General features: G+C 43.7%; 1 protein-coding gene across 1 annotated transcript in view; it reads right to left on the reverse strand.

Moving 5' to 3' along the window:
- LOC134451589 (voltage-dependent R-type calcium channel subunit alpha-1E) overlaps positions 1-21,440 on the reverse strand; it is a 267,141-nt gene that overhangs the window by 50,265 nt on the left and 195,436 nt on the right. The window contains exons 17-24 of the mRNA XM_063202094.1: positions 20,931-21,000; positions 20,339-20,456; positions 17,956-18,023; positions 15,765-15,856; positions 11,315-11,421; positions 10,453-11,263; positions 9,681-9,979; positions 6,083-6,188 (exon numbers count right to left, since the gene is read on the reverse strand). Coding sequence (XP_063058164.1) covers positions 6,083-6,188; positions 9,681-9,979; positions 10,453-11,263; positions 11,315-11,421; positions 15,765-15,856; positions 17,956-18,023; positions 20,339-20,456; positions 20,931-21,000 — 1,671 coding nt within the window. The remainder of the gene's footprint in view (positions 1-6,082; positions 6,189-9,680; positions 9,980-10,452; positions 11,264-11,314; positions 11,422-15,764; positions 15,857-17,955; positions 18,024-20,338; positions 20,457-20,930; positions 21,001-21,440) is intronic.

Below are 21,440 nucleotides of genomic sequence, written 5' to 3' on the forward strand. Positions count from 1 at the left end.
TCAAGATGGCCGCCTCATTAAAGGTGAAAAAAGCTGTTTTCTTCTTAGAATACCAAGTAATCAAGATATCTGAGTGATGGAAATATTAAAATGTATGCATTCTGACCAGGACAAATTCATAGTATCATTATTTCATCACAAAATGGCCACCACTTTTCAAAATGGCAGCACTTACATGACTGAAAATGCACATTTATGACATACAGCTGTCCGATAGCAGGTATTCAATAATACATACTAACCTTGCCATCACTGTTGGAATACAATGTCGTAAAAACAATTTTGTTTACATTCTGTATTAGAGTGATGTTATAGCACAACAAGGGCACACTGGTGACATCACTGCTGTGAGACTCAGCATGGGGTTCAGTGTTGGCTTGTGGTACAATAGCTGTAGTTGTAGTTTACTCTTTAGTATACTCACTTTAGTTGTTAGTATTTATAGTCTCCCATAGGCTATCCAATAAGACCCTGTATATAGCTTAATTAGAAATGTAGTTAGTGTAGTTAGAAATTTAGTTAGATAGCCGCACCTGAATTGACAGGATGTGCCAGCGCGGGAGAGCCGAGCCAAGGGTAACGGGGCTTCAGTTACACGGTTAGTGTACAGATTGCATGGGACTTAAATGACACTGGATGAACGATCGGGCTGGGTGTAGGGCAGAAGTTGCCTGATTTTCATAGACTTCAGATCGCGTACCGCGATTCTGGTCTGTCCAGGACTATAACGATTAGCGTTTCCATACAGGACGAACTTTGTTTCCATGGCCTGGTTAACCCGCCTCCCTCGGCTTGCTACTGGTTGAGGGCTGTGCCGAAGTTTAAACCAAACATTTCTTAGCCCAATAGAAAGTCTCTGCTTAAACCACGTCACTGCCTTGAACACATCTCTACCCAGGACGGTTGGAAATGCTCAGTTGATTGGTTCCAGACAAAGTGGGTGGAGATCCCGCTGTAGCGGGAAAGAGCAAGCTCCTGGCCCTACTGTGTGTAGCTGAGCCGAAGGCGTTGCGTCACCAGTAGGGCGGAGCCCAGCTAGGGCAGAAGATGACTTAACCTTGTAGTCCCATATCTCAATGTGCTTTGATAATTTGAACGGTTGGGTGGTAAAAGGATAGACCCTCGGCCTTTAACCGTATTACACAAGATGTCTGCTAAAAATCCATTGAGCTGCAGTACGTGTCGGGAACAATACCTCAATCACCCTGACCAAGACCAAGGAGATTGTTGTCAACTTTCAGAGGGGCCAAAAACAACTGCTATCACTGACCATCGACAATGATGTTGTGGAGAGAGTGAGCAGCACAAAATTCCTTGGAGTGCACATCAGTGACGACCTCTCTTGGACCACAAACACATCATCACTGGCGAAGAAGGCCCAACAGCGCCTCTACTTTTCGTGCAAACTGAAGAAGGCAAGTGCTACACCCTCCATCATGACAGCATTCTACAGAGGAACCATCAAGAGCATCCTGATCAGCTGTGTGACACAGTGTGGGGAGGAGGTTGCACAGAGCAAAACAGGAAGACACTCCAGCGCATTGTATACACAGCATAGAAGATCATTGGAGCGCCACTCCCTCCCTGCAGGACATTTACACCACCCGCCCCACCCGAAAAGCACTGATGATCACCAAGGACATAAGTCACCCTGCACACAAACTGTTCAGTCTCCTGCCCTCTGGAAAGAGGTATAGGTGCCTCCGCTCCCATACCACCACACCTTCATTCACCAAGCAATCAGGATGCTGAACTCTTAACCCGCCCTCGTATCACTGATAGCCCCCCCTCAACACTGAATTGTGATTGCACATTCTACTTGCACTAACTTAAAAAAAAAACCATACACACACACACAGCACTGAACTAACTCAAAAGCACACACAAACATACACACACATGTTGCTGCTGCTTCATGCCTGTTACTTAATGACTGTACTGGAAAACTAGCCACCAACTATAGTTGTAAATATTGCACATTACAATTGCTTACTTTATATGTATTATTATTTCACAATGCTACTATCACCATATCAGAATCGTCACAATAGGACATAACTGAAAATGCACAACAATATCTCTTCTTAATACATGTTCTATGTATGTCTGCTGTTGCCCAGTCTTGCACTTTATATGTCTGTAAGGGTATTGTATAGGTACTCTAGGTGTAATGCATGTGTACTGTCTACATGTATGTCTAATTGCCTAAGTCCACACCTAAAGTCTATCTCAATGTCTGCATGAGAAGTAAGAAACGTAATTTCAATTCTTTGTATGACCAGTGCATGTAAAGAAATTGACAATAAAACCGACTTGACTTGACTACTAAAACAGACTGGAAGAAGTGCTGCCTCTGTCAGAAAGATACAAAAGAGGAGTTGAAGGCTCCCCTACCCATTACAGCTGTAGTTCTGATGGCTATTCCATGTTAGCCACAAACATACCACAATTTCAAGAGATCAACCTGCTGCCTATCAGGTTAGATATATAAAGATTGGGTGGAGGAGGTGGTATTGCAGTGTTGCAGTCAGCAATTTTGCAATTCTCCAGGATGCAGGATTAGAGATGATGTGGATCGAATTCGGCCATGGTCATTCCATCAGGTGGCTGCCAATTTTAAGACATGGTGTTGAATCTTGGGCCAGAGAAATCCAAAAGCATGATGTCCTTCCATTCTTTCACTGGCTGTGATGTTGTATCAGCTTTCCATAGCAAAGGCAAGAAAACAGCATGGCAACGTCTGCCCTGAAGTGACTCGTGTCTTCCAAAAGCTCAGTTCATACCCAGAAGTAATTGAAGATACTGACCTGAAGCTTCTTGAGAGGTTTGTCATCAATATTTATGACAAGAACAGCACAACAGACAAGGTTGATGAGGACTTGTTTGCTCGGAAACAAAGATCCTATGATGCCATTCCACCGACAAGTGCATCCCTTGTCCATCATGTTAAACGGTCCGCTGCCAAACTGCCTGTATATGGGGCCGGGATACTGTGTGCAAAATGCAAATTGAAAGCCCTGCCAACTGGGGGTGGCAAAAAGATGGTGAGGCCTGGAAAGTTCTCTGGTCAAAGCTTCCTACAATTGTATAGAGTTGCCAGCAACTGACAAAATGTGGATGCAAGACTGACTGCCGAGGAAGATACAAATGCTATTTCTTTAGCCTCAACTGTACACAGTTATGTTCCTGCAAATGTGAGGACTAAAAATAACTAATCCAACATCATGTGCATCAGAGGTTTCCCAAACAACAAACATGTAATCATTATAGGCCTACTTCTGTTTTTGTAATATTTACAATCATTCAGTGAGTGTTAGTTTATTTATATGTAATTATGAAAATACTCTAATTGTCAATATCTTTTTTGAGTGTATCATTGAATTTTCCATGCTCAACACAATATATTTCCATACAAAGATATTCAAAATATGATCAGTCGATCAAAATATACATAAAAGCCATTTAAAAGCAGTTCAATTGGCGGCCATCTTGGAAAATGGCCGCCATTTTGTTTTTTCACCTGGATAGCGACCTTTTCTAAAATGGTAGGGTCTGAAGCACCTCTGAACCAAATTTGATGTGAAAGATTGTTTGAGGTAATTGCTCCACTACAATAAATGCAGACTATAATAACAACGAGAAACAGTTTGGAAGCGAAACTAAGCTGTTCCTTTGTGATAAATAAGTTAATGTTTGAGAAACTTAGCTCCAAGAAGTGCAGTGCATGATGGGTACGCCCTTAGTCAGAAATGCAATGCATGGCCAATGCAGCAATGATAATAGTTCTGTTGTTACGTACATGGCAAATTGTTTGGTTAGCAATGAAATTGCACGAGTGAGGGGAGGAGCTAAGGACATAGGTAGGCTCAGAGCTGGGTAGGTTGTCTGTTGGCCTAGATTGTGTACCCATCATACACTGCACTTCTTGAAGCTAATGTTCTCAAACATTAACTTAATTATCACAAAAGAAAAGTTTATTTTCGCTTCAAAATTAATATTCTTATGTTCTGCATTTATTTTGGGTTTTTTACAATTAAAACTCAGTGGTACATGAAAAAAAAACATCTCACCAACCCACCACCATTGACAAGTGTACATTCAATCCTTGCTATATAACAGCTCCTGTTACCCTATCTACATTGATATGATTAAGAGAAAACTGGATGTCTCAGCTGAAGCAGTGAGAATTAAGCAATATGACCCGAGTGGGAGGGATGATGTGCACTGACATCCTCCCTGGTGTGGTTCGGCCATAGGCATAGGGGCTAGGTGGTGTGGGGGCTCTAGGTAAAGAGGTGGACTTTAGTAGTGGGGGCCCTAAGCCATCTGGGGTGAGCAATGCATCACTTTAGAATAGGGACCCTTATTCCGCATCTGTTTTCACACTGTTCAGGGTTTGTTCACACAGTGTGTCCGGAGCTTATACACATTGTATTCTGCCACTTACTACTTACGAATAAATAGAAATATAGGCTTACTGGTCCTTACTAACGTTATATTAGTAATAAATCCCTAATTGGGCAAGAACAAGACATTTGTGAATACATGCTTAACAACTGTCTTATTTTGCTTAGTACATGCCTTACAAGTTACTTACATAGGCATTAATATTGTATGTATTAGTGGTAATAAATGTATCCCTAAAATAAAGTGTTACCGATAATGCATAAGCAACGTTTATCAAGTCATTTGTTAATGTTTTGGAAAGCATGGAAAGATTTTCACAGAAAAAGTTCCCCAGATATGCGTTATTAATGCGTTGAAACTTCTTGATAATGCTTACGCAATGCTTATCAAGTAATTTGTTAAAGTTTCGGAAAGCATGGAAAGGTTTTCACTTTAGAACAGTTCCCCAGATATAGCTAAGTGATGGGTTATAAATCCTTGATAATGGATAAGCAATGCTTACCAAGTCCTTTGTTAGTGTTTCGGAAAGCATGGAAAGGTTTTCACTTAAAAAGTTCCCCAGATATGCGTTAGTAATGCGTTGAAACTTCTTGGTAATGCATAAGCAATGCTTATCAAGTCATTCGTTAATGTGTTGTAAAGACATAACAGGTTTTCACTTTAGATCAGTTCCCCAGATATACTTACTTAATGAGTTTTAACTCCTTGATAATGCATAAGCAATGCTTAAGAAGTCATTTGTTAACGTTTTTGGAAAGCATGGAAAGGTTTTCACTTTAGATCAGTTCCCCAGATATACTTAAGTAATGGTTCGTAATTCCTTGATAATGCATAAGCAACGCTTAACAAGTCATTTGTTAACGTCCAGAAACATCCGTGAGGGGCAGTCACAAGAGCCTCAACTTAGGCCTAGGCCTACTGTTTGCCATGCTACCAGTCATCACACACTAACCATTACAAAAGGGTTAAATAAGACTTCACTGATGCTAAAGCAAGAGTTTACAAACCGTTACCATACATGCCTAATAGTACTTGTTAATGGTTAGGTGGTAGGAGACAACAAAGAGATAATGTTTTTTTCATAAATAAAGATGGGTTATCAGACATTTTAATGATGGTTTACTAATGCTTATCAGAAAGTTAAATCACCATAGACGAATGATTAATTAACAGTACTTAATAATTTCACAGAAATACATAATGACTGACTCGTGATTCACTAAGGGTTAACTAATGCTTAATTTTGTTTAGCGAGTAGTTACATCAGCACACACTAACCATTTACTAACGGTATTAGTTAATGGTTAAGAAATGAGAAATAACACATACATAACGACTTACTCGTGATTCACTAAGGGTTAATTAATTTTAAAAATAAGGATTAACTAAGGTTTAACTTTGCTTAGCGAACCGTTACATCAGCACACACTAACCATTTACTAACGGTAGTAGATAACAGTTAGGAAATGAGAAATAATACTTACATAATGATTAACTCGTGATTCACTAAGGGTTAACGAATGGTAAAATAAGGCTTAACTAACCCTTAAGTAATGCCTAAAAAGGGGTACTTATTATAAAGTGTTACCAAAATGAATAAATAAAGAAAAAATAAATAAAGAAAGAAAGAAAGGAAGAGAACAGAGTCATAAAGGGGGCGTGAAGGGGATCTTACGGGTTGTTTGGTTTGAAGATGAACATGCTGTTGGGAGTGGGGGCTTTGTCCCTCTCCTCTTCCTCCTTCCCCAGCTTACCAGCAGACTCCACGTCTTTATTGGGACCTGTGGTTGCAACAACAGTCAAGGACATGACGGCAAACACATCATCATCATCATCATCATCATCATCATCATCATCATCATCATCATCATCATCATCATCATCATCATCTCTTCACTCGTGTTCTCCAGTCACAGTATATCTTGGTCGTGACTTGCAGTACAAAACATAAAAATAGACAGGGCTACAAGATAACGTGGTCTATATCTGTCCATCTGTTCAACAGTTACAGTGCAAACAATGATCTGTAACAGATGGTTGTATAGGTGGCTGACTAGAGCACAGTATGTCTTCGAGCAGCAACATCAGTGACCAGAGACATATTAGTAACAAAACAAAACGTTTAGGCATACAGTGATAGTGAAATTTGGTAATAGGACAAAATAGATGTCATGAAGTTAATATTAAGACAACATATTCACCTATGACAAATATGTAGCTTACGTAGTACCCATTGTTTTGGCTATGGAGAGTAGAGCATTATGCTAGCCCTGTTTAAAATATTAGCATGTGTTCTTTTATCAAAGTCACTGCAAATGTGTTGTGCCTATTGTTGTCAGGGGGCCCTTCTTTAACCATCAAGTAAGTCTTTAATCTACATAATGTTTCCGCTGAGAGATCAGATCATTTGAGCCTGATGTTTGTTGAAAAATAAAAGCAGTGTGGTGTTGAATTATTAATAAGTATCAGGATGATGCTACAGCAAACACGGAATAAAAGCAGCCAAACAGGATCGATCGCAGCTTTACACCATCTGCTGTGAGGTCTGAAGAGTACACAGCTTCGCCAAAGTGTTAAATAAATAAAAATATCAGACGATATGTTCACGGTTGAAAATAAACAGCTAATATAGCACAATATTTTTTTCCACAAAATATGCTTTTCAGTGCAACAGCCTGTTCCAAAACACCATGAGCACACAGCTTGCCTTGAACTACACCAGGACTCGGAGTATGACAAAATAAATACTAAATTGAGTGCACTGATGCATTTCACTCCTACAGTCCACTGAGTTCTTGAAGCTCTCCATTGAAATGCCTCACATTCATCCAGGGCTGGACTGGGACAACAAAATGGCCCGGGCATTTTTTGCCTCAGACCGGCCCCACATACCGATAATTAGCGGAGCGCCGCCATTAAATTGACGTAACTAATGTCTTCTAACGGAAAAATCCCTCTCTTTCAGGTACCAAAAAACTCCACTATACGTGCAGTGATCTCACGTTCAATTGTTTATGTAAAATGAATCTATGAATTGGTCATGTAAGCTGGCAGAAAACCTGGAAGTTGAGAGAAGAGAGCCCCTAACAGATGGGGATGAACTGCCCTTATCTGCACCCTTCAGTCAAGTCAGCTCCTTGGACACACACAAAGAGAGGGGGCACATACTTATTCTAATGTTAGGCACATACGTACTGTAGACCTTCACTATTGGGTTTGGAGTGTCTTGCTTCAGATAGTGGTTTAAAAAGGTTTGCAATGTACAGTCTGGGAGGCAAAAATATTTAACTTCTGCCTCAACAGTCTGGCTTGACAAGACAAGAACAGAGGGATAAATTATTAACTACAAATAATACAATACTTAAACTTAATATTCAAATGTATATTTATTGGTATTCAGGTGTAAAGAAATCCTGCACACTGTCCATTCCTACAACAAACTTTTTCTGAAGAAGTTCAGATCACAGAAATGTTGTATTAAAGTTTGTTGGTGGAATGGACAGTGTTCAGGATTTCTTTACACTTGAATGACAACCCCACCAGCCCAACCACAGAGGTGTGTTCTTGAAATATTTATTGGTAGTAACAATAATATGCTTAGTGGCTACTCACTGGCTACTCTACAGAATCACAGACAGCACCATTCCACCACAAAGACAGCAATTAGCACATGCCAGTGAATATTTTGGCCTTAAAAATGAGCAGAATGTACAGGAGGAATATAAAATGAAGTCTCAGGAATTAACCATAAAGTTTACCATTAATCTCCATTTAGCCTATCATAACAAATCTATATATTTATCACATGGACTATAGAGCATAGGCATATACTTACAAATCTTCATTGGTACACATTCAATTTGGAAAAGGAAAACTAAAAGAATGAAATACAGTGCATTGTCTCTGAGACTTTGTCTTCCTCAGGATAGGCCTATAAAAGCACACATCTGCTTCTATGTGTTAGTGTTGTCGTAATGTACATCAACTGAATATCATGCATACCACTGGAAAGAGGAGAATGTAAGCTTTCGAATGGTACCCCACATGTGCCAGTTCACAGCCATGATGTCTATACAAACATGCATCAAAGAGTGTGTGTGGGGAAAACGATGTTTTGTTGAACCGCTATTAGCGATTTCGTTCGCTATTACGCGTTTTTTTCGGGGCTTGAGTCTATTATATCTGAGGGAGCTCCTGGGCTGGCATATCATATTTCTGGCAAATGCCACCCCCTGCCACCCCTTAGAACCGCCCTGGCCGAGGGCCGTCAACATGACACCGTGGGCCGCCGGTCTCTTTTGTAAAAAAAAAAAAAAAAAAAAAAATTTTTTTTTTTTTTTTAAAAGAGGGGCATCGGCCCTCGAGGGGCGTCGGCCCACCGGGAAAATGCCCGGTATGCCATACTGCCAGTCCACCCCTGCATTCATCTATTCAGAAACAGGTTGTGAAGGCTACAGCCCACCATGCACACCAGGAGTAGTTTGGGTTTCATTATCTTTTCATGGACACTTCAACCTAGCCAGAGTGTAGTGGAAAGTGCGCACATCCAGCAAAAAAAAACACTTCAACCTAGCCAACCAGTGAGTCATCTTTATCTATATACTGCAGTAGATATTCTATTGGCAGTATGTAACAACAGGTCAAACTAGGTTATGTCTACATCCCTGAAACTCGGAGCTACGTTGCCTGATCGAACACTGAAATGTTTTACGCAACGGTCTGACTCTTTCAAAGCTGTCTGTCGAGCAGAGAGCGTTGTGCCTCTTTGACTACGTTAATGCCATGTCATGTCATCACCTTCAAACTGAAAGTATGATCCAGCTTTACAATGCAAGGCTTTCAGGCCGAACTTGATTTTTTTTTAAACATTTGACAGCAGCAAAAATACTCTAAACATGCTTTTACCCCTGTGCTGTATTTAAGTTTTTTTTTTTAAAGAGACTGAAAATATGTTAAACTCTTCCATCCATGTCAAACTCTTCAGGCGCAACCTTTTTGTTAAAATCAAATCCTGACTTCCAGAAACAATGATTGAAGGAATTCGCCCAGTAAGACACGGCGTTATAAATTTGTTGTTATAAGAATGGCAAGGACCAAGATGTAGTGCGTTACTTAAGGCCTTGTGTTATGTCATAGTAGTGTAGTACTATGGTAGCTAACTTTTCAATGACTATTACAATGTTCCACGGCTGGAACAGCGTGCATTATGGGGCTACACAACCATTTACGGTATGTATGAAGAAGACCAAAGGTGAAAGGTCAAGGTGATGTACCGGTGAGGGCAGTCAGCTCCAGAGACAGCGTGTTCGTCTGGGTGTCTGTCACCTCGATGATGATGCTGCTGCCCAGGGGGGACTTGTCTATGTCCTGGCCCAGGGAAGGGGGGTCCGTTAAGGGTTGCTGACCCTCACCCTCTCCCCCACCGCTACCACCCTTGGTGCTCTCCGAGGGGTCAGGCGAGGGGTGCAGGGGGTCAGGAGGGGGGGACTCCTCCTTCCTCCTGATGCGGGGCGAAGTGGACTCAGGCGTGGTGGACAGCAAGTCGGGGAAGGCAGAGAGCTCCGTCTGCCTGCTGGTTGGGTAGGCAGAGAACAAAGAGAGCAGAGAGAGAACAGGGAGAGAGAGCGCAGGGAGAGGGAGTGAGAGAGAGAGAGAGAGAGAGAGTGAGACAGAGAGGGAGAGAGAGAGTAAGACAGAGAGACAGAGAGACAGAAGGAGAGACATTATTTTATTCCTCAATTCATCTTCGGTAAACTATAGAACAAATAATGCAGCACTTACATGTTGTTGCTTCTATGCATATATTAGTCAAATGCTTTGTCACTTCTTCAACATGGGCTATATATGGTATTTAAAATTAAACCCCTTAAAATCAAGAGGGCTTCGCGACCCTCTGTGGATCTTTGGCGACCCATAGGTTGGGTCCTGACCCATAGGTTGGGAACCACTGAACTAGGAGATAGGGTCCAATGAGTATTTCTTTCAGTCCAAAAGAGGGTTCCCGTTGGGAACCACTGGCCATATGTAGTGTCATGTGAAGTTCACCTGTGCTCGTTGGAGTTGTTGTCATGGTGATCCTGATGATGCCTATCCTCGGCTGCCGCATCCTGCGCTCGTCTCTCCCTGCTGACGGACCGACTACGACTACGGGTGTTGCTATAGCTACGACTACGGCCCTCCCTGGCCCTCTCCCCCTGCTTCTCCCGCGCCCTCCTCTCCAGCATGCCCATGTCTGGGGTCAGCATGTCAGCCGAGGGGGGGCGCGCCTTGCGGATAGCCCTCTCCCTCAGCTGCCCGTTCACCCTCCGTTTGTCTGGGGGGTGGTGGTGCCAGTGGTTAGTTACCCCCTCATTCCCCTGCTTCTCATCCCCATCCTCCCCCTCCTCCCTCAGCCTCTCCTCCCCGGAACCCCCTCTCTCAGGACTAGACATATCCACCACCACCGGCGGGTCGGGCACTGACACAGGTAAGGGCAGGTCCATGGGCAGCGGTGGTTCAGGAACGCTCAGCGGAGGCTCGGGCAGTGCTAGCGGGTTTCCCCCCAGTGCCAGGTTCATAGAGGCGGCTGCGGCAACGGCCGTGCTGGAGGCCCCGCTATCCGCCACGCCTCCGGCGGCCACGATGGGAGCTATGACCGGGTGCGGCAGGCGCAGAGACCCTCCTCCGGGGGAGAGCAGGCCGGAGCGCAGGTGTGGCGGCTCGCTGAGATGGTTGTTGTCGTCGCCGGGCTTCAGGGCCTCGCGGCTGGACGTCTGGCGGTGGCGCCGCAGCTGACTGGTGCGCTGCTCCCACACGGACATGGTCATTCGGCGCCGGCGCTCGCGCCTGGACATGAAAGAGGTGGTAGAGGTGAAGGAGTAGTCGCGGCGCGACATGAAGGAGGCAGAGGAGGAGAAGGAGAAGTCGCGCCGCGTGCTGAGGTTGCCCGCCAGCCGCTCGGCCTCCTCCAATGAGAAGGCGGGACGGCCGCGGTGGATGGCGCGGCGCCGGTACAGGTAAGGCCTCCTCCTCCGGCTGCGGAGAGAGAGAGAGACAGAGAGGGAGAGAGAGAGTTAGTATAGGCAGGGAATGATCATTACTAACACACGCGCGCACACAGACACTTGCATGGGCAAACACGCACGCAAGTGCACACACACACACACACACACACACACACACACACACACACACACACACACACACACACACACACACACACACACACACACACACACACACAATCAGAACGGCCATACACCACGCGCACACACACACACACACACACACACACACACGCGCGCGCGCGCGCGCACACGCACACACACACACACACACCAGGCAATAACACATCATCAGCACATATACATGCACACGCACATGCACACACACAAATCCCATTTTGTGATTTACATTTTCGTGATATTTGATAGTTACCACTGAATGCATGAATCCACCAGACTTACTCTTGATCAAAGAGATTACATTTGAGTAGTCAAATTTTTATTTTTGAAAAAGCTTACTCATGCTTGTCGTAACTAATTTACAACAAAAATGAGGATACGCCACACTCTGTAGTTTCCTTCACGGATGTGCACACTGACAAAAGATTTCATTCTGAGAAGTGCAACTGAAATTAGATTGATTATTAGTGTCTTGGTAAATAACATGTGCCAAACAATTAAAACTCAAATGTGGTTCACGTTGCCTGCTTGTGTATGTATTGTAATCAAGGAACCAAGTGTCTCAGTCTCAGTGTTGTATGCGTCTGATTTGCCAATGAATGGAACCCCAAAATCTATAGTCAGTGCCCAGCTCCATATACATAGACTCTGCAACGCAGAATAAATACATTCATCATCATCATCATCATACGCATTGCTCAGTGAGGAATGGCAAATCAGGACGAGAGAGAGAGAGAGTAGTATGAGTAAAACGCAAAAGAAGGCAGGGACAGAGACAGACACAAGGCCAACATCAAATGTTAACACCCAAGAGAAGAGAGCAAGAGCAGGAAGTGGACAGAAAAGAGAAAGAGAGGAGAAGAAGGAAAGAAAGGAAAGAAGGGAGCGATCAACGTAGTGGGTGAAGCAGTAAAGGGATGAAAAGAAAAGTATGGCAAGCAGAGGTGAGGTGCCTGGGCCATGGGAGTACACAGCAAATTTCGCACTGCTAATTCAACACTTGAAGGATCAAAGGTACACTTACAGATTAAATAGCAACACTAGTGGAATGATAGTACATAGTTTCAACATTTGTAATATCATACTACAAGTATTGTAATTACATCTGTAAGAGTACTTCTACTTAATACAACTCTGCATTTTCAACACAAAGAGGGTTACATTCAACACGCTTCTATAGAGTGAATTTGTTCCTTCCTACTGTCTACGTTTTGTAATAACACTGCCAAACTTACTGTGTAAAGTGACCAGCGTGATAATAGGAATGAACTGACATAACAGTCTACTTACTGCTCCTCGCACCCGCACTCTTGTGAGGTCCGTTATCAATGAGCGTTCGGTCGAAAACAAGACATTAGTGCTTCTGGGAACTCAACAGGACAAAACAAGGGCCCTGCGACACAGTCCAAAAGGGCGGCCAGCCAATCAGGGACGTTTCTTTTAAATGCCTTAGCCAATCACGGCTTGACTCAATCTCTCAATTGCTTGTTTTGGTTGTTTATTGTGTCACAACTGAGGTTCTAAAGTACAGTAAATTACAGTATAGGCAACATTAGGTGACAGGTCTGAAAGGTTAAAGGGAACTGTTCTATGGGTCAGTTCTATGGGTCATTGGTCAAAAGTGACCTTTTGGTCATAGTCGGTCAAGGAATGTGGCTAATCATTTTGGTCTGTGTCTGAGGGTAGGCAAAGCTTCACAGGACAACAAGATGGTAGCAGTATTAGATACAGTTAGAGCAACATCAACATATGCAACACCAACAACATTTGTCTATATCAAAAACTGGAACATGACATTTGACATTTTGAAGGAACGTGACATAGAAAGAGAACATGTAAAAATGGTGGTCAATTGGCAAAAGCATCAACATAGGTTTAGTAGAGACAAGATAGACCCAAAGGTTAACATTCACAGTAGTGCGCGCATCGCAATGTACGTGCGTGTCGATTTCTGTGTATAATGTGTGTGTATGTGCTTGCATGTGTGGAGATACAACATGCCAGGTGATGGAGAGTGTCATGCGACTGAGTGTCATGCGGTGGTTTCTCACTCATAGTCTGGCATGCCTGAAAAAAACATCTGTCCAGAATGGCATGCTTCCAAACACCTATCCAAGCTGACCTGGGTGTGCATGCTGCAATCCACTAATCAAGGTACCTGTGTACAGGGTCCACCTGAGAGTTCATGCTGCAAACACCTATTCAGAGTATCAGTCTGTTCATGCTTAATTCACCTGTCCAGCGTGCCATCCTCTGGCCCCATGTGCCTGGCCCCCCACCCTTACCCACACTATGCCCCTCCTCAGGAGTCAATGCACCCTAGTCATACTGAAACATCACACTACACCATCTTGCCTTCATGTCCGGCCTCTGGGCCTATAACAACAGCCTACCAAACCATTACATCACGGCTGTCCAAATACTTCACAAACCTACAAACCGTCTTATTCTCAGTGCCATTCTGCATAGGAGTAACAGACACACCAGCTCATCTCATACTATGAGTCAACAGGTGGCAACTCTTCCGTTATTCCCTCTCCCCCTTGTTCTATGTGCCTTAACAACGTTTCAGTCCTCATGCCAGGATCGATGCCTCATTGATTGGTTCTCATTTGAAGTCGGCTACAGATTGGTTGTTTCTCTGCCCATTTGTCTCAAGCGTTTCCCTGGACAGATTTTATTACAGCAGTAGAGGTGCTAAGTTCGATCTCTCTCTCCCTCCCTCCCTCTCTCTCTCTCTCTCTCTCTCTCTCTCTCTCTCTCTCTCTCTCTCTCTCTCTCTCTCTCTCTCTCTCTCTCTCTCTCTCTCAATGCCATAATAAAACAAACAGTGAGGACGACATAGAGACCAGTGAGTGCACTGGTATGTCATACATTACACGTGAAACAGACAGAGCTGCACTGCCCTTCATGGCAGCTATGTACACTTCCTGTAAGCAGCACAATTATGTATTCAGGTAAATTGGGCCACTTTGGGCCATTTGCTTATATGAAAAAGAAGGTGGCCCAATTAACCCGAATCCACCACACTTCAGGAGTAGTTAATTTTGAGGCAATGCCTGAGACATTCATAGAAAACTGTCTGTCTAGACTAGCCTCTCCCTATTGTCTGTCTGTTCTGAGGAGATGTGATCACGAGGAAATGAGTGAGCAAAGGAAATGAACCCTCCTTTCGCTGGAGATGATGAGACGGTGAAGGAATTCTCTCCCAGACTCTAATGTTTTGATTCGTCGGCAGCTGAAGCGGTCTCTATGGTAACATAATAGACTCATCCTCGCACCACATCCCCTGCATAGGCTCAGAAGCCTGCCCGTAACCATGGATACCCACACGGCTCCCGTCGCAGCAAATTACACTGCTGCAACATTAACCGAGAGGGGGGGATAGAGGAAGTAGGGGGTAGGAAGGAGGAGAGGAAGTGGGGTGGATGGAGGCATGAGGTGGGGATGGGGAGAGGGAGGGAGGTGAGGAGCAGAGAGGATGGAGGAGGCGAAGAGGGAGGTGGGACCAAGAGGAGTGAGTAGGGAGGAGGGGGCGTCCATCTGTTGAACACTCCCCTACGACTCCCCGTGGCTGACTAGTACAACTACTCCCTTGGACCCCATGAAGAACCGAACGGATACAAAAACCCTTCTGCAATCATCTTATGACCAAAAATACCAAATATCATAACTTCATTGCGACTGAATGTGTTCCCCTAAGACCAAAACTAATTCCCACTCAGCCCTCCTAAAGCACTGGAACTTACAGCCCTACTCTGACTCCCTCTCCAGTAGTAATGTGGCTTCAACCCATTGTGTCCCTGCACTACCAAACCCTGACCTGTGGACTAGGCTGTGTATGTTACTGAGACAGATTAAGTTATGATATAGAATGCAAAAACTGCAGTGCAGATCTATAACAATAATAACTGGATGTGTGGCGGTTCAAATGCATGTGGGAGTGGGGGTATAAAGGTGTGAAGGGGTTGTGAACAGAGAACAGGTCACATTAACGAAAAAGTTAGTAGGTGTTAGTTAGTCCGTGAAACACCCTCCATGTCCCCCCATCCCTACCACCTATAGTGTCCCCGTGTGCAGTGGTCCCCGTGCAGTGGTCCCCGTGCCCATCAGGTTCCTATAGAGGGTGCTATGCAGGCACTCAAGAGGTGTCATGCCGTATCCAGCCCATAGGGTGGCGCTGCTACTACTTACTCTGAGGACATCATGGAGGACATGGGCCCCACCTCCTTGGCCTTCTGCAGAGCGTGCTTCTGGTTGAACGCCGCCTCCGCCTCCTCTTCATCCTGTTACACACACACCGACATGATGCATTATGCTAAATGTAAAACTTTGCAGCCAGTTAAACGTAAAAAGGTAAGTTGTTGTATGTTAACTCAACTTGAAAAAGCCTTGAGTGGAGTTAAGGTTAAGTTAAGGAGTTGAGTTAACTTACAAACTTAAAGCAGCAGGGTAATTAACTTTTTTACATTTAACTGACTTTCAATGCTTTACTATGTACATACAGTGAGCAATGACACTGTCCTGTCACACAAACACACACTGGAGAGAGAACTGGGTAGAGGGACACTAACTCTTATCACTTTACAAAAGGCTAAGGAATGATGTGTGTCACCTGGTATCAAGACTACAGTTCCTCAACCCAACCATGTGTTCTACCTGTGCCAAGGTGTTCTACCTTAACTCATATAGGTAACTATGCTTGTGGTACAATCATCACTGGTCATTGATGTGGTACTATCGTCATCATCAATGCTACAGTAGAAAACACGGACAAGAAATCATGAAGAAAAACGCTTCTTCCACTACTACAACATTCAAAGCTTTATCGGTGGAATGTATTACCACTGTAGTACATTCTGATTGACTCCATATTTCATTCTATAGTAAAAGGAAGGGCATCTCAAACACAGTATGGCACATAGTGCTGTATCTTCTAAAATCAACTATTTAAAACAGTTCCAAGTTAAGGGGAAATGCATGGCCAATAATCTACATTGTACATACTGTAAGGCCGCAGGGCTTCCAAAACAGTTAAACACTGCCTAATTACTTATGGATGAAGCGTTATTGATCGGGCACTGCGAGGCGTGTGTTGGCTGGGCTGACTGGGCCATCTGAACAGCACCATGAGGACCAGGAAAACAGAGCACCATTCTCAACTGCCTTCAGGGTAAGTAAAGAGGTTCGTATGTTATGTATATTTAGAGATTTGTACAATTTATACGGCATACTGCGTCTTCTTTTGTAAGTTGGTTTGGAGAAAAGCAGCTGCTAAATGTAATGTAATGTAACTACAACTGCAACTACTACATTATTGCTTTAAAGGTACACTGTGTGAGATTTTTAGTTGTTTATTTCCAGAGTTCATGCTACCCATTCACTAATGTTACATCTTTCATGAATACTTACCACCACCATCAAATTCTAAATATTCATTATGACTGGATAAATTGCACTTTTCCCACATAAAAAGGGGGATTTTCTCCATGGTCCGCCATTTTGAATTTCCAGAAATAGCCATTTTCAGCTGCAAAAATGACTTTACTTGGGCCATACTAGAAAATATTAGTTTATTACTTCGTAAACTTTCATAAAAAGATCAAATTTGGCTATAGGCAACCCAGTTTCAATGAGCAGCATAGTTGCAGTACCTTATTTGACCATTTCCTGCACAGTGTACCTTTAAATTACACAGTTACCAGATGCTTTTTTCCAAAGCAACTTACAGTTGATTGGGTACAAAGTGTTGGTTACAGTCCATGGATAAATGTAGGGTTAGCTCAGAGTGTAAGGGTGAGACAGTAGTAGTACTACTTCTACAACTACAACTACTACAGCTAGTACTATCCTACCGTACCTAGTCACAGAGCACCATGCTAACCAAGCAGGACCTCCACATTCTGTCCCAGCATTCCCTGCCAGACACGCTGCTGTTGCCTGGAGAGAACTGGGGAAAGGGGGATCGGTCTGGTTTGCAGTATGATGAAGGGGAGATGGAGTGAGATGGAGAACAGGAGTATGATGTGAAGAGCTTCGTTGTAAAATGACATATATCCATTTTGGGAAATTGACATTTTTGTATTGGGCATGGTATTGCATTGCATAATGTATTTTTTATATGGTAGTTTTAAAAGGTATGTTCTCATAAAATATGAATGGCAAGGATTGACACATAGATGATAGGACGTCTGAACAGTCATTTCCAATAATAAAATGCAAAAGTCAAAAACCGGCACTTGTCTTGTGTCATTTTGCAATAAAACTCTTCATATGTAGGAGATGGAAATGTACTTTGGAGAAGTGCTGAGGAGAGAGGGGGATGTAGAGGGGGAGGAGGAGAGAGGGGAAGATGGACAGAGTATGGAGGAGCGGGTGAAAGTACCTTGGTGAGCTCCTGAGCATTAGCCAGATTGTCCACAGCGATGGCCAAGAACACATTGAGGAGGGTATCTGGTCACAGTCTGGTAAAGGATGGCACTGAAACCTCCAAAACACCACAGCTATTGTACACCATGGCAATATTCTTTTAGCAATTGGTGTATGGGTGTGTGTGTGTGTGTGTGTGTGTGTGTGTGTGTGTGTGTGTGTGTGTGTGTACAGTGCCCTCCATAATTATTGGCACCCCTGGTTGAGATGTGTTAAAAGCCTTAAAATAATTTCAGTGTTTATTGCAGAAGAATACTGTCACACTGAAAATTGTAGGAAAATGTAGCCTTCAACTCAAATGAATTGTAAGAAAATAAAAACATCCCTGACTAAAAAATAATTATTTTTCATTAAATCACCTGTTCCACAATTATTGGCACCCTTAACAATTCCCAGGAAATAAATATAATTGAAGCATTTCTGTCATTTCTACAGTAGTTTACAAAGTTTACCAGAGTATGTAGGAACATTTAATTAGTAATTCAGCACTTCCTGTTTCCCTGGGGTATAAATATGACGTGACACCGAGGCCATTTCTCTTATCCACTCTTAAACATGGGAAAGACAAAGGAACACAGCATACAAGTGAGGCAGATGTGCGTCGACCTTCACAGGTCAGGCAGAGGCTACAAGAAGACTGCCACTCAACTGCAGCTGCCCATATCCACTGTGAGAGGAATAATTAAGAAGTTCAAAACAACTGGAACAGTGGTAAACAAGCCTGGACGAGGACCCAAGTTTATTTTGCCACCACGCACAGTGAGGAGGATGGTAAGAGAAATCAAAAGATCTCCAAAGCTCACTGTTACAGAATTACAACAAATGGTAGCATCCTGGGGTCACAAAGTCTCCAAATCAACCATCAGGCGCTGTCTACACGCCAACAAGCTGTTTGGGAGGCATGCACGGAGAAAACCTTTCCTCACTCACAATCATAAACGCAAGCGTCTGGAGTTCGCCAAGCGGTATTGGGGCTTCAACTGGGACCGTGTGCTTTGGTCAGATGAGACCAAGATTGAGCTTTTTGGCAACAAACACTCTAAGTGGGTCTGGCGTACCACGAAAGATGCGCATGCTGAAAAGCACCTCATACCCACTGTGAAGTATGGGGGTGGGTCAGTGATGCTGTGGGGCTGTTTCGCTTCCAAAGGCCCTGGGAACCTTGTTAGGGTGCATGGCATCATGAATGCTTTGAAATACCAGGACATTTTAAATCAAAATCTGTTGCCCTCTGCCCGAAAGCTGAAGCTGGGTCGTCACTGGGTCTTTCAGCAAGACAATGACCCTAAACATATGGTCAAATCTACACAGAAATGGTTCACCAGACACAAAATCAAGCTCCTCCCATGGCCATCTCAGTCCCCTGACCTCAACCCCATTGAGAACCTGTGGGGTGAGCTGAAGAGGAGAGTACAGAGGAGAGGACCCAGGTCTCTGGATGATTTAGAGAGATTCTGCAAAGAGGAATGGCTGAAGATCCCTCTTTCTGTCTTTTCCCATCTTGTGAAACATTATAGGAGAAGATTAGGTGCTGTTTTGTTGGCAAAAGGGGGTTGTACAAAATATTAACACCAGGGGTGCTAATAATTGTGACACACATTATTTGATGTCAAATAATTATTTCTTTATGTGGGATTTTTTCCCCACTGAATAAATGCACTTGTATTGAAGGTTGGATTTTTCTCTTTTTTTCCATTAAGGTCCCATATTATTTAGAAAAAAAATAAAATAATTGGAAGCTAAAAAACACATCTCAACCAGGGGTGCCAATAATAATGGAGGGCACTGTATGTGTGTGCGCGCCCATGTGTGTGTGTGTGTGTGTGTGTGTGTGTGTGAGAGCATGCACACGTGTGTGTGTGTGTGTGTGTGTGTGTGTGTGTGTGTGTGTGTGTGTGTGTGTGTGTGTGTGTGTGTGTGTGTGTGTGTGTGTGTGTGTGTGTGTGTGTGTGTGTGTGTGTGTGTAGTTTAGCAATCTGGCGGAGGAGGTGCCATCTTTACCCCTAAGAGGCCTCAATCTAACTGCCCATTCTGACCTTGGCCTATTATTTTACATAAGTGTAATGTAACGCACAGGACTCTATGATTCTGATCAGTCCTTACCGACTGCTATGAAATTTGCTTCCACCATTATTTGGATCTGTAATGCTGCTCTACTGATGAGATTCAATTAAAAGTATTAAACTGTGTGTGTGTGTGTGTGTGTGTGTGTGTGTGTGTGTGTGTGTGTGTGTGTGTGTGTGTGTGTGTGTGTGTGTGTGTGTGTGTGTGTGTGTGTGTGTGTGTGTGTGTGTGTTTGAGATCATGTGTGTGTGTGTGGTTGACTGTGTGAAGGATACAGTTTCCAAACAGCGTGAGCACGATGAAGTATATGGAGGACCACATGCCGGATTTGACTCCACCCTGAGACCGGATGCCATTATACATCACCTCATTCCAATCCTCTCCTGTCAGGATCTGACACACACACACACACACACACACACGCACACGCACACGCACACGCACACGCACACACACACACGCACACGCACACGCACACGCACACGCACACGCACACGCACACGCACACACACACACACTATTATCATCGGCATTGCCAAAATCATCATTAAAATCATCAAAGTCATCAACAGCAGCAGCGACATATAATTTATTTTTCACATGCTACCACTATCCTTGATAAACATTGCCCATGGCCCACATTATCTATCAAAGAAATGTATATCTTGTGCATTACAGTGTAAATGTGTTTTATGGTTTTAATATCAAATAATTCCAAACACGACTAAAAACATATTTCTCAGCTACTACAGCAGCAACATTCCTGTCCTTATAAACAACACACACGTGATTAGTACAATACATATTTGTACAGACATTGCTCTAGTGTTAAGCATCAGACAAGAACAAATCGATTCGATTTCTCACCTGAAACACAGTCATGATGGCAGCGGGGAATGTGTCGAAGTTAGTTGGAGTGTAGTCTTCAAAGATGAACCTGCACAGAAACGAGATGAGGGTAATGAGAGAGGGGGTGGCGGGTGGGGCATCTGTATTTCCCCCTCATCCGAGTATAAAGACCTCTTCCTAACTGGTAGGAAGATGGACTTTTTATTTCTTTTTCATTTTCCTTTTCATAAACGCTTGTAATTGGATGTTGTCTGTCTGTGGCTTTATATTTCCTGCTGTAATAAATTGAGTGTGTGTGTGCTGTGTCTGGTCTCAAAAGGCCTCATCCTCTTTCACAGCAGCCCCGTAGGGATGAACACAGAAGAACACCCAATGAGGCGATCCGCTATGTGCCGACCGCAATTGAATCTTGCCGCCGCTTTGGTTGCGTTCACAGAGAGCGGGAGGGTAGGGGGCGCGGGGGTGTGGAGCCTCCGTCTTCACCAGGTCCCAAGAAACCACTTAAAACAAACTAACCGAGAAGCACTG

The sequence above is a fragment of the Engraulis encrasicolus genome, chromosome 6 (genome assembly GCF_034702125.1).
Source record: "Engraulis encrasicolus isolate BLACKSEA-1 chromosome 6, IST_EnEncr_1.0, whole genome shotgun sequence".
Classification (NCBI taxonomy): domain Eukaryota; kingdom Metazoa; phylum Chordata; class Actinopteri; order Clupeiformes; family Engraulidae; genus Engraulis; species Engraulis encrasicolus.